Here is a 14,762-nt window from a genome sequence, read left to right as displayed (position 1 = left end):
GCGAGCTCACTGTAATATTAGCCCAAATGAAGCAACAGAGTGGATCAGAATGAAGATCTAAGGAGTATACCAGAAGCGAAGCACATTTGTTGCGAATTCAGGAGCTCCATGGATAAGGGTGGCAGAGGAGGGAGGAGGTTAACTAGGAGATTAATGAACTCGCCATAGAAGGTAAGAAAAGTAAAGGGAGACCAAGGCAATGATGGTTAGACTCACATTTTAACAATTTAATCATAAGGGGTGAGGAAAACAAAATGAAATGGCGTATGGCTTTTAGTGCCGGGAGTGTCCAAGGACAAGTTCGGCTCGCCAAATGCAGGTATTTTGATATGACTCCCGCGGGTGACCTGCACGTTGTGATGAGGATGAAATGATGATGAAGATGTCACATACATCGAGCCCCCATGCCAGTGAAATTAACCACTTATGGTTAAAATTCCGATCCTGCCAGGAATCGAACCCGCGACGCCTGTGACCAAAGGCCAGCACGCTAACCATTTAGCCATGGAGCCGGACAGGGGTGAGGAATTAAATGAGGACACACAGTGCTAGTTTAAAACAGAAGATTGTGAAGGCATTTATTTCATTCACAGAGACTTGCAGACTGAACAATTTAAGACATAACAGTGTACATTGAAGATGCATGTATGTACGTATGTATGTATGTTAATAAAATGCCCTGTTTACAGCTGAAAGTTCAGAGTCAAGACTACTACAACCTTCGCTGACAATGGTATCTTCGTAACACGTAACTAAGAAATCCTATTTAAGCCTAATATTAAATACATTACTTACCGAACGCCTACCAGGGTTCCTGATCTCCATCTAGAAAGAGAAATAAAACTTATGTTTGCTGTTTCAGCATGGAACACAGAAATTATATAGTGCTCTTAACTGGTATACTTCCTATAAAGGGTTGTCATATTAACGATATGCAACACCATTTCTAGAAAGGCATCACAATTTATAAAATTTCAATAGATTAGCTTGAATGAAGATAGAAGTGGAACAGAAAATTCTAGTCACCAACATCATGAAGTATTATGTAATAAAACATGGCATTGTATGTATTACACTGTTATAATGATTTAACTATGTGAATTTTTTTCCATAAAATGGTATGAGGTGCTGCCCAAAATTGCAGAGAATTTAAATATCCTACAGGAACAAGTAGCAGTACTGGCACCAAGTTCTAATGCTAGATGTTCTTGGCGTATGTTTCACCTGTTAGTCCACCAACTGGCAGCATTAAATTTTGCATCAGGTTCAATGAAACTGCAACTGAAACCTAAATGAATGTTAAATGATGCTTTAGGTGACCCAATACCCTATCATGGCAATGCACTATTTGCTCACTGCATGAGAGAGAGAGCGAGAGAGAGAGAGAGAGAGAGAGAGAGAGAGGGGGGGGGGGGTGACCAACCTGATCCCTAATCTCGCCCTTTTCTGCCTTTTTCATATACAGTAACTAAATTCTGATTGAAAGCAGAATTGCACAAGGTGCTGAACAATCTTAAGTCAGAAGATTTCCATGAGTGCTTCAAGATTTGGAAAAATCGCTGTATTTAAGCTCAGGGTGGCTACTTTTAAGGTAACGTTGGGCATTAGACATTAATGTATGAATGTTTTCACAAACAAATTCTCAGAAATTCTGAGTAGCACCTTATATTGTCTGTATGAAACATAACATGAAGCAGGTTATGATGAGGTGTGATTATCTATCTGCTTGAAATGATCTGCCACAATAGTAAAAATATCCCTATTACATCGGCAATTAATTTTGGTTATATCTTAGTTTATGCTGATTCACTATAACAACAAAAACAACAATAATAATACTAATAACAATAATAGTAATAATAATTATTATAATTCAAAGCCTGTTATAATACAGTCTATTATGTATGAAGCAGGTGCCTCTACTGTCTCACGTGTAGCAGTGAATAGCATTATGCTTTAAGAATGTATTTGGCTAACCCCATACTAGCACAGGAGTTCAGTGAAAGCTTCCCATTCCTATATTAGCTTCAACATCATACCCACATTCACCTAACACTGCCTCATAACCTTTAGCTCTATTTTTAATTCTTGCATTGAAATTGCCCATTAGCACTATGCTATCCTTGCTGTTGACCCTGACTACGATGTCACTCAGTACTTCATAAAACTTGCCAACTTCATGCTTATCTTCACCCTCACATAGAGAATACACTGAGAGAATTCTCACCCTATCTCCTCCAACTGCTAAAACGTACCCAAGTCATTCGCTGATTTATGTGTCAAACAGAAACTACCATGATACTGTATAGGCTTTTGGGCATATGCCGGTGTCAAGAAAATAAGGTGAAATTCTTTACTTTTCGCAGAGAACTGTGCTCTGCGTCATCAGCAGAAAATCTCAACTGTCCACGAGAAAGGCTTCTGAAACAACGACCTTTTAAATTTGGACGTTACAATAGAAGCGGAAATAGCCCGTTCATTCGCCACCAGATGGCTCCCTGGACGTGGCACAGCGTTCAAAGTGGAAGCTGACTGAACCATTAGAATCAGTCTAAGAGGTTCACATAACATGTGTACGTAACATATGACATTGACACAAGCCTGGAATGAAAACTACCTACTTAAATTCTTAATGGCTGGCAACCAGGTATTACTTAATTGATAGCCAGTGTCCCTGTTGAAATTGTTGGGATTTCTACGTATTTCCACAGCTTCCTGTATAATCCTAGACCTGTAGTATCTAGTGTGGCCAAGAGCTCGAGCATCTTGGAACATGACATCATGACCCGATGATAGAGCATGCTCAGCTATTGCTGATTTGTCCGGCTGGTAGAGACTAATATTACGTTCACGTTCCTTGATACAGGTACCACTGGACCGGCATGTTTGGCCGATGTATACCTTACCGCAAGTACAGGGAATTTCGTATACCTCAGGATGTAAAAGTGGAGACAATCTGTCCTTGGTTTTACTCAGACTGTGAGCAATTTTAGTGGCGGTGCCAAGCACGGTTTTTATATTGTGTTTGCGGAGGACCTTGGCAATTCAATCTGTGGTGTTGCAAATGTAAGGCAAGTAGGCAGTTCCCTTCACTTCTTCCTTCAGTGAACTTTGCTTGGTTGTTTCTCTGGGATGCAGGTCTCTATGAATCTGTAAATCGTTGTAACCATTACCCTTAAACGCGAAGTTTGAGCGTGTCCATCTCCACCTGGATATTTGATGGCTCACAAATTTGTCTCGCCCTCTTGGCGAGTGTCGTGAGAATGCCTTGTTTATGTGCTGGATGGTAGTGAGAATCTGCATGAAGATAGCGATTTGTGTGGGTAGGCTTACGATAGGCAGTATGTCCTAAGGAGCCGTCCGACTCCATCTCCATAGTGAATTTAAATGAAGGATGCTTTTCTAAAAGTACGCCTATTGTTAAATGTGCTCAAGTGACTGGGCTGATCGCCAATTTAGTGTATCCACCCACTTTCTCTGCAGTTTCTATTTATGACACCATCCTTTGTTGTTATGCTTCATTCAATCATGACCTTTCAAAACACTAAGTTTCTTCAATAATGCATGATGGTCTATTCCAAGACCCTACAACAAAGGCAACCATGAAGGCCACCCGGAAAGTGGTACCCGTTTGCACAATAAAGACACATGAGTAAATATTAACAAATATACACATTTTTATTGGAAAGAGCATACTTTACACTACTTCTCCACATAATCTCCAAGCAAATTTAGGCATTTGTCATAACGTGGGATGAATTTTTGTATTCCAGCGTCATAGTCCTCCGCCGCCAGCGTATTGAGATATGTAGTCACGGCTCGTTTAAGTTCTTCATTGCTGTAAAATCTTTTTCCCGCCAGAAAGTCTTTAAGCTTCGTAAAGAGATGAAAATCCGAAGGGGTCAAGTCCGGGTTATACGGGGGATGGTCTAAGGTTTCCCACTTGAATTGCTGCAAAAGTTGGTGTGTTATCGCAGCTGCATGAGGCCTGGCATTGTCACGAAGGAGAATGACGCCTGTAGACAATAGACCTCGCCGTCGATTTTGTACTGCCCGCCATTTCTTTAACGTTTCACAATACTCATTAGCATTAATTGTGTCTTCATGGGGCCGTGAATTTCCTGGTGGACATAACTGTCTTGAATTTTTTTGGTTTGGTTGGTGAATGAGCATGATGCCACTCCACTGACTGTCGTTTACTCTCAGGTGATGCATAACAAACCCATGTTTCATCCCCAGTAATGATGCGAGTCAGGAAAGAGTCTCCTTCATCGGAATAACGTCCCAGAAACGTCAGTGCTGCAGCCATACGCTTGGTTTTGTGTTCCTCTGTAAGCACGTTAGGGACCCACCTTGCACAGATTTTTGAATAATGCAGATGGTCTTTAACAATTTCATGAACAATTGTTCGAGACACATTAGGAAAATGTTCACAGAGTTCATCAATTGTGACGCGCTGATCGTTCCTCACGCATTCGTCTACTGCGCTCAGCAGTTGGTCTGTAATGACAGATGGTCTCCCTGAACGCTCCTCGTCGTGTGTATTCCCCCTTCCCAGGTTGAAGTTGCGACACCAGCGCCGAACAGACGACTCATCCATCACATTGTCTCCATACACCTCCATTAATTGGCGATGAATATCACAAGGTCGAAAGTTTCGTGCATTAAGAAATTTAATCATGACCCTCACTTCACAACTGGCGGGGTTCTCAGTTTGTTTAAACATTTTAAACGATCACAGACACAACACAGGCAATGCTAGCATCACGCAACCTTGCACAGAGCAGGCAACAAGCCACTGACGCGGTCTGACCTTGCCCAGCGGCTACCCGAGTCGTTAGCGCTTCATGCGGCGCTAACGGGTACTATTTTCCGGATGCCCCGCGTACATTATAAAGCAGCTAATTAGTTTCCGTTTCCACGCCCCTTCTCAGAGTAACAGAATGAAGACCTTCCATATTCCTTACTCATGGCTTTCTCTTACCCAAAGGTCCATCTCTATATGTATTCCAGTCATGATTTCTCACAGATCTTAATTTTCCTTCTGGTTCTTTCCTGTCTCTTCTCTTGTATTTAAGTGAATTTTCCTTTGTTTATGATGTTGTTTATGTAAAAATGTAACATCAATTAAATTCACTATGGAGATGGAGTCTGACGGATGCCTTCCTTTCTCGGATGATCTAGTAAGAAAGAAACCGGATGGCTCCTTAGGACATACCGTCTATCGTAAGCCTACCCAGACAAATCGCTATCTTCATACAGATTCTCACCACCATCCAGCACAAAAACAAGGCATTCTCATGACACTCGCCAAGAGGACGAGACGAATTTGTGAGTCGTTAAATATCGAGGTGGAGATGGACACGCTCAAAGTCGCGTTCAAGGGTAATGGTTACATCAATTTGCAGATTCATAGAGCCCTGCATCCCAGAGAAATGACCAAGCAAAGCTCACAGAAGTAAACAGAAGGAAGAAGGGAAGGGAACTGCCTACTTGCCTTACATTGAAAACACCACAGATCGAATTGCCAAGCTCCTCCGCAAACAGATTATAAAAACCGTGTTTGGCACCGCCACTAAAATTGCTCACAGTCTGAGTAAAACCAAGGACAGATTGTCCCCACTTTTACATCCTGGGGTATACGAAATTCCCTGTACTTGCGGTAAGGTATACATTGGCCAAACATGCCGGTCCATTGGTACCTGTATCAAGGAACATGAACATAATATTAGTCTCAACCAGCCAGACAAATCGGCAACAGCTGAGCACGCTCTATCGTCGTGTCATGATGTCATGTTCCGAGATGCTCAAGTTCTTACCCACACTAGACACTGCAGGTCCAGGATTAGGAAGCTGTGGAAATACGTAGAAATCCCAACAATTTCAACAGGGACACTGGCTATCAATTAAGTAATACCTGCTTGCCAGCCATTAAGAATTTACGTAGGTAGTTTCCCTTCCATGTCCCTTCACTACTGTTATTTCGTTTCGGTGTTTTCCAAATTCGTACGTTCCTCATCGCCAGATGTTTCATTCCAGGCTTGTGTCAATGTCATATGCTACGTACACATGTTATGTGAACCTCTTAGACTGATTCTGATGGTTCGGTCAGCTTCCGCTTCGAACGCTAGCACTGTGCCACGTCCAGGGAGCCATCTGGTGGCAAATGAACGTGCCATTTCCACTTCTATTATAATGTCTAAATTTAAAAGTTCATTGTTTAAGAAGCCTTTCTCATGGATAGTAGAGATTTTCTTCTGATGACACAAAGCACAGTTCTCTGCGAAAAGTAAAGAATTTCACCGTATTTTCTTGACACGGCATAAGCCCAAAAGCCTATACAGTATCACATCTGTAAATACGAACCGTGAAAGCATCAATGGCAACAGAAACTACCATATTTACCCATATAATTTTCCCATCCGTATTTTTAAAATGGAAAAAAGTATAATATTCCCACCCTGATTATGTAAAAGTATTCTATTGGTGTGTTTTCTGTTTTTGTGTGAAATGTGGAGCCGTGAAAATATTAGGGGAAAGTTATAGCGCAATATCAAAATAGAAAGCCATTCCCTATGTCACAGCGCAGATAAATTTACTGCCACTCCTAATCTTCTGGTAAAGGATGCCACCTTTAGCGGTTACATATACATTAAGTAACAAAGTATTCACAAGACCTGATTGATCGCCAATTATTCAGCGTATTCACCACTTAATCAGCTGTTTCTATTAATGATGTCCGACAGCCAATAATAATCTTATACTTAGTTTCTTCAAAAATGCACGACGATCTACAATGAGGCTTTACAACAAAGGCGAGTATGTTAAAAATACCTAGTTTAGCAGAAGCAAAACCTGTGGATTTGAAGTACAGATGACTGCATTATCTGACACACGGACTAGATGAAATAAACAGAATAAAACATTAAAACATACATTACCATTAATCTTTTTTACATTTAACGGTGCTTTCTAGAAGTACCCCTATTGTTAAACGTGTTCAAGTGACTGGGCTGATCGCCAATTATTTAGTGTATCCACCACTTTCTCTACAGTTTCTATTTATGACACCATCTTTTGTTGTTATGCTTCATTCAATCATGACCTTTCTAAACACTAAGTTTCCTCAATAATGCACGATGGTCTATTCCAAGACCCTACAACAAAGGCAACTACATCATAAAGAAGCTAATTAGTTTCCGTATTCCCGCTCCACGTCCCTTCCCAGAGTAACAGAATGAAGACCTTCCATATTCCTTACTCATGGCGTCCAGGAGTAGTCGTGTGTCGGTATCGCTCTGTGCCTTTTGTCTATTAGTAGTGTTCAAATGTAGTATCACGTCCGTGCAAGTTTGCCTCCGGTATGAGAATGTGCTAGATTTCGACGTGAAATATGAAAACCGTTGGGATAACACTATTGTGAATGGTTCAGAGCTTCGTATTTCGGTCCACAGGCTGGCTTTAATTGGAACTATGTATCTGGTGACGTCTCAACAACAGACGAACTCTAGCCCGAAGATATCTGGTTCAGCGATTTGTGTGCTTCTATTGGCTTTGTCCGGCGACATACATCTGAACCCAGGACACCAGCATGACAGCGGTATGAATTTCTTCAACCAAAATGTAGGGAGCATGTGTAATTCTTTGACGGAATTTAACCTCGCTTTCAGTGACGCCAGCAAAGATTGTATTTGTATAGTTGAAAGTTGGTTAAATGATTCTGTTGGTGATAATGAACTGTTATCTACTGATTACTGTGAGTTTCGTCAAGACAGACATCAGGTCCATAGTAGCAAAGTGAAAGGGGGAGGGATTACGATTGCTGTGAAATCTGCTCTAAGGCCAGTTTCCCGGCCAGAGCTGGCGGGAGACTGGGAGTGTCTTGTGGTCAAGGCCACCTCAACATCAGGAAGGTCTACATTTGTAGCGTGCTGCTACCTGCCACCGGACGAAGTGACTGCTAGGATGAGTAATCTTCGAGCAACACAGGCCAACGTCCCAGCTGTTTTAAACCCGCACAATATCCTTGTAGTTTGCGGAGACTTTAACATCAGGCATTTGGCTTGGAATCCTAGTCCTGTTATAAAACAGAGATGTGTGGAAGTCTTCTTACTTCTTGAAATCGTCAGTGAATTCGGACTCAAGCAAATGTGTCACTTCCCAACAAGAAATGAGAACTTCCTAGACCTTGTTCTAATCTTGAATCAATACTGTGTACACTTGGACTGCTTTGAGATAGGACGTTTATGTTCGCATGGACTAAGGCCAATTTTCCTCAAATGAGAGATCTCCTTTCGTTGTGTCCCTGGAATTTAATCAATGACCCCCCCCCCCCCCTCCGCCAATGAGGTGTTAACCCTTTTCTACGACTTCCTTCGCGCTGTAATAAAAGACACTGTATCGTTCCGGATAGTTAGCACGCAGAAGTACCCATGCTGGAACGACTCTGAGGTAATAGATAAATTAAAAGAAAAGGAGAGGGCAAGAAGGAAGTTTAAAAAAACGGACCATAGTAGTGATTATGTGCAATTTTCGACCATACGCGGTGAATTTAGGAGTCATCAGCTCAAAAAATACAGAAACTATATAACTTCGATGGAATCAAAATTAGCTGGCAACCCGAAGTGTTTCTGGAATTTTGTAAACAACAAATGGAGGTCATCTCGCCTGCCATCTACTATGCTTCAGTATGGGAAAGAATTACAGGACAGGAGGAGCATCTTGGACAGTTTTGCTGATACCTTTGAAAAGTATCACTCACCTGCCGCAAAGTGTAATCTATCCATATTGTCCATGTGTGATATAGGCCTAACTTCAATAGTACCTCTCCAGCAGAGGTATCTTCAATTCTTGCATCTTTGGATACCTCCAAATCATGTGGTCCAGATGACGTACCCGCAATAGTATTGATAGAATGTGCATCTGAGCTAGGTAGGCCACTTAACATCATAACAAATATGTCATTCTCGTCAGGGTATTTTCCATGTGAGTGGAAGAAAGGTTACGTCATACCAGTGTTCAAGAAAGGAGACAAAATGGTGTTTGATAACTATAGGCCTGTCGTGTTATTGTCCCCGATTTCAAAGGTGGCAGAGAAGATCGTGTATAAGAGATTGTACAGTTCAGTTTCACAGTATATTAATATAGCACAGCATGGTTTTGTACAGAAACGCTCTATCACGTCCAATATGGCGGTGTTTATCAATTTCATTTCAGAATCTTTGGATAGGAGGCAACAAGTGGATGTTGTTTACACAGACTTCTCCCAAGCCTTTGATTCAGTTCAACATGATGCTCTACTCATCAAATTGTCAGCATATGGGATAGGAGGAAGTGCTTTGGAGTGGATTAGAAGCTATCTCACTAATAGGGTTTGCGTAGTAAAAGCTGATGATATTATGTCAAAGTCGTACCACCCTACTTCATGTATCCCCTAAGGCTCTTTACTGGGCCCTCTTTTCTTTGTCATAATCATAAATGATATAACATCAGTAATTGCCTTCTCTATGCTGACGATCTACAGATATTTAAGGTGATCAATAGTGAGTTGGACTGAAAGTTGCTACAGTTTGACTTAAACCTCCTAATAACTGGTGTAAAAAGTGGCTGTTTGGTTTGAATACTTCAAAATCCAACGCAATTACATTTTCACGTAAGTTGGAACTTGTAAATTACCCTTACCATTTATGCAATTTCCAAATAGCTTGTGTGAACGAAATAATTGATCTTGGTGACACTTTCAAACTGCTACAGTCTTTCCTTCGAGAAACATTTAGACAAGATTTCTAGGAAAGGGTTTAACTTACTTGGCTTTCTGAAAAGAAACTGTGGCGAATTTGTTTCTCCTAGAACTCTAATAACTTTGTTTTGCACTCTAATCAGGCCATCGTTAGAATACTGTTGCGAGGTGTGGCTACCTTCTCAGCAGTATTTAATACAAAACTTGGAAATACTCCAAATAAGGTTCATGAAATGGATAAGCTACAAGGGTTTGGGTATTTCTCTCTCTTCGTCCGATTACGAGTCTTTTTGTGAGACTATGAGCATGAGGACATTGCACTCACGCCGCAGATGTGCCAATGCCCTCTTTCTTTATAAGTGTCTGACGAATAGAGTGGATTGCTCAACATTACTGGAGCTGAGACCTAGACAGTAATATCCGATGGATCACTCCCACCTCCCACCTCGTCACAATAGTAGGCAAAGGTATATTTTTCATCTGCCTAAAGTGAGAACTGTGGCTCAGGCTAACTCATGGCTTGTGAGGGCACTAACATCACTGAATGAGGCGGGTGAATAAGTAGACCTTTTTCACTCACCCCCGTCTAAAATCAGACGTGCCCTAATGACCTCATGAATGTAAGGCCCTATCTGTAAGATATGTAAATGTTACCAGATGTAGTTTAATAATGTCAATTATTTAAGGAGATATAGTTTTGTTTATTTATTTATTTATTTATTTATTTATTTATTTAAGGTGTTGTAAATATGCATATATAAAGGTCTCTAGATTTAGTTTGAACTTGGTTATTATTTTAGGAAATTGTGTTATTTATTTAAGGTGTATTTTTAGTATTTTTTTATTGAATCATCTTTAATTGGGAAACAACCTGTTGATGATAAATAAATCTATTCTATCTCTGTATGTATTCCAGTCATGATTTCTCACATATCTTAATTTTCCTTCTGGTTCTTTCCTGTCTCTTCTCTTATATTTAAGTGAATTTTCCTTTCTTTATGGCATTGTTTAGGTAAAAATGTAAAACATAGGATTATACAATTTATATGTTTGTATATTTTTCATTTTAGATTAATAACTATCACACATATTCGGGAGACAATGACTGTTTGCGTCCGTAGTATTCCTTAAGTTAGATGTGTCTCCTGGGTGGTGCTAAAGAACAGTCATTGCAGGTACAGGGGAAGTGCTATCATCTGATCCTATAGGCACTCTGCACCATTGGTTATCTGGACCTGTCTCCTAGCCTCCTGGATGAAGTGATACACACATTCAAAGGCTCTTCTGAGAACTGCACAAAGGCTTTCCCAAAGGATCGATTTCCTGGAAGAGCTCTCTGTACCATCTCAACAATGAAGGCAGCAGCAGATCAAAATGCAAAATATTACAAAAGATCCTTAGAGAACACGAAGCAGATGTTGTTGCATTGCAAGAGATGCATGTGGGCAACGCAGACCAAGTTCAGACAAGTAGTTCAATCCCCAGATATCATATGATAGGTACCACTTATCATGACCATTAGGGCACAGCTACGTATGTCCGAGAGTCAATACCTAATGCCCAACTCATTGAAACAAGCTCTCACAATGACTCCTCAGCAATAACAATAAAAGTGGGCAACTTCAACATTACAAATTTTTACAAGTCACCAAATGCATCATGGCCTGATGGTTTCCTGCCAACCACCTCACATACAGCAATCACCATCAAAGATTTCAACAGTCATCATACCAACTGGGGATACAGGCAGGATAATTCACATGGTACTCAAGTGATCAACTGGGCCGAAGCACACAATCTGCACCTCATGTATGATCCTGAAGATAAACGCATATTCTGTTCAGCCAGATGGAAATGTGAAACAAATCCAGACCCGAGCTTTGTCACGGCTGACGATGCAGGATTACCTCTACCGACCACCAGATAAATTGCTGATAACTTTCCACACAGTCAACATCGGCCCATCATCCTAGAAGTAGGAATGCAGATACCAATCATTGAAAATTCACCACACCCGCGATGGAATTTTTCCAAAGCCAACTGGGACGAATTTTCTCAAGACCTAGACAGTAATATCTGATGGATCACTCCCACCCCTGGTAACTACCAGAAGTTCGTCAGGATGGTAATATCAACGGCCAAAAAACACATAAACAGAGGCATTCAAAACAATACATACCTTGTTGGAGCGACACTAGTGAGATTCTGTATCAAGAATTTCTACAGAGTGGTCAGACAGAAGTTGCAGATGATCTCATTAGCAGTCTGGATAAAGACAGGAAGGAAAGATGGACTAAAATGGTTGTAGAACTAGACTTTAAACATTCAAGTAAAGAAACTAGGGGCCAATCCCACAAACACCTCAAGAAGTCAAACCAGACAGAACAGCAGACCGAATCATTCAGATGTCCAGCGCTAAATCAGACAAAGCACACTCCAAAGCATTCAGAAGAGACCTGCAAAAACTAAGAAAATCATGCTCCTCTATACTGGAGCTACGATCACCATTCACCATAGATGAAGTTACAATAGCCCTTCAAAGCTAGAAAATGGGAAATGCACCAGGCTTGTGACAACATCCGTAACGAATTCCTCCTTCACCATGCTTCACCATGGTAAAAATACTATGAAAGGGTTTGCTGACTTCTTTTCGCCCATCCAACGCACAGGACACCTGCCACATTGCCTTCTTGAAACCTGGAAAACTGCCCAATGCTCCTGAAAACTATAGACCCATAACATTATTAAGCTCAACCTACAAGCCACTGGGAAGGCTGATCAACAACAGAATCAGTCCAGCCATCTTCAAGATCCTCCCCGCAGAACAAGCTGGCTTTAGACCGGAACAAAATTGCAAAGACCAAATATGTGCTCTGACGACATTCAATGAAGCTGTATTTGAAGACAAACTTTAAACTTTTTCAAAATCATTTCCACCACACTCAATACATTTCTCCATACGTCGGAACCAGTCACTGAGCCAACTCTGCCAATTTTCTTCGGTTACATTTTCACACTCTTGATCCCATGCTGCCAGAAGCTCCTCGTCGGATGAAAAACGTCGCCCTTTCAGCTTCAGCTTCACTTCTGAGAAGAGTGCAAGTCACATCGGGCAAGATCAGAACTGTATGGAGGGTGATCAAGCACAGTCAACCCTGATCTGGCAAGATAATCCATTGTTACATTAGCACGATGTGCTGGAGCATTGTCGAGATGCAAGAGCCAAGTGTTGAGCCGTGACCTTGGACGGAGCTGCTTGAGAGCCTGGATGACCTGATGCAGACAAGTCTCACTGTACCACTTCGCAGTAACTGTCCTTTGTGTTTCTAGCACAACCCAAGTCAGGATGCCCCGTTTAGTGAAGAATACTGCAATCATCCTTTTCTTCACTGACCTTGACTTTCGCACAGTCACAGGAGTACCCTCAACTTCAAACAGCCACATCTTGTTCTGGGATTTTGTTGGGAGATCGTAATAATAAAGCCAAGTTTTGACACCTGTAATGATGCTATTGACATTATGCAAAGTCCCATTTTCAAATTGTTTTAGGATTTCTTGGCACCATTTCACTCGATGTGCCCTTTGTTTCTCTGAACGTGAATGGGCACCCAAAGGAAACAAACCTTTCTAACATGGAGATGGTCGTGTAGAATTGAATGAATAGCTGGTGCAGGGATGTGGAGGGTCTCTTCTACCTGCTGATATGTCAACCACCTCTCTTGCTGCAACATTTTCCTCACAACTTCAATGTTTTCCTCAGTCACTGATTCAGACGGTCACCCAGAACGATGATCGTATTCAACCCCAAAATTTCCCCTCTGGAACTCTTTGTACCAGCGGAAAATTGTTGTCCGATGTGGACAGTCTTTGCCCAGCACAGGAGTCATTTCCTCCAGGCACTGGTCAACACTTAATCCACGAGCAAAACTGTAGCGGATAATGGCACGATATTCACCTTTAGACCACACAGACATCTTAACTTGCTTTCAATCCTATTGCTTGGTAACAACTGGTGTGAAGGTCGTGCCTCGCTGTCTTCTAGACCGGTTTTCACCCCTCTTTTCAAACCTTCACCATAACAGGGGTGTCCAGCCAGCCGTTTTTGCATATTGCAAAACTTTCCTAGTGCCCTTTGTATGGAGGGATGGGTTAATGTATAAACACCTGAAAACGTTACATTGTAAGAACACTACAAATCACATGCTTTCGGACAGAATAATTCAAGTGGTCATGAACAATACCCTGAGCAAACCAAAAAGACTAAATAATGGACTCCTGTAAGGTTCCATATTAGCCCCTTTGTTATTCAGTGTTTATCTTGCAGACATCCCAGAAACAGTATCAAGACATATTGCCTATGCCGATGATATTTGCATAGCCACACAACACACAATATTCCACAGTCTTGAGGACATGCTAACGAAAGACCTCTCTTTACTGGCAAATTTCTTTCAAAAGTGACACCTAGCACAACAAAAACAGAAACTTCTTGCTTTCATCTAAGTAACATACTAACTCATACCACCTTGAAAGTGACTCTCCATGACAGCATTTTACAGTACAACCCAAACCCAAAATATCTCTGTGTAACACTGGAGCGGACACTGTCATACAGTAAACATCTCTCCAACCTTGCAACCAAACTAAGTACAAGAAACAACATCTTATCTAAGCTATCTGGTAGCACATGGGGATCCACAGCAGCAACTTCTGCCGTAAGAGTGCTGTATACAACAGCTGAATACTGTTCTTCCCTCTGGCTGAACAGCACTCACACCAAGAAAATTGACACCGTCCTGAATCAGACAATGCGGATTATTCAGCGGTGTCATCAGATCAACCTTACTGTACTGGCTTCCAGTCTTTAGCCGCATGAACAATCTCGTCTGAGAAGCAAGTAAAATACAGGCCAATAAATCACTTACAATTCATCAAGATATCCAAAGAATCACTTCAACCCGACTGAAATCCACACACCCTCCCCTGCTGCTGGCTACAAAATTGATGAAAGAAAACTACTGTG

General features: G+C 41.4%; 1 protein-coding gene across 1 annotated transcript in view; it reads right to left on the bottom strand.

The window, feature by feature from the left end:
- lig (lingerer) overlaps positions 1 to 14,762 on the bottom strand; it is a 612,955-nt gene that overhangs the window by 30,512 nt on the left and 567,681 nt on the right. Inside the window, exon 19 of the mRNA XM_067146761.2 lies at positions 796 to 825. Within this exon, the coding sequence (XP_067002862.1) occupies positions 796 to 825 (30 nt within the window). The remainder of the gene's footprint in view (positions 1 to 795; positions 826 to 14,762) is intronic.

This window comes from Anabrus simplex, chromosome 5 (genome assembly GCF_040414725.1).
Source record: "Anabrus simplex isolate iqAnaSimp1 chromosome 5, ASM4041472v1, whole genome shotgun sequence".
Classification (NCBI taxonomy): domain Eukaryota; kingdom Metazoa; phylum Arthropoda; class Insecta; order Orthoptera; family Tettigoniidae; genus Anabrus; species Anabrus simplex.
The sequence above is the reverse complement of the archived record's forward strand: the minus strand, read 5'-3'. Positions and strand labels throughout refer to the sequence as shown.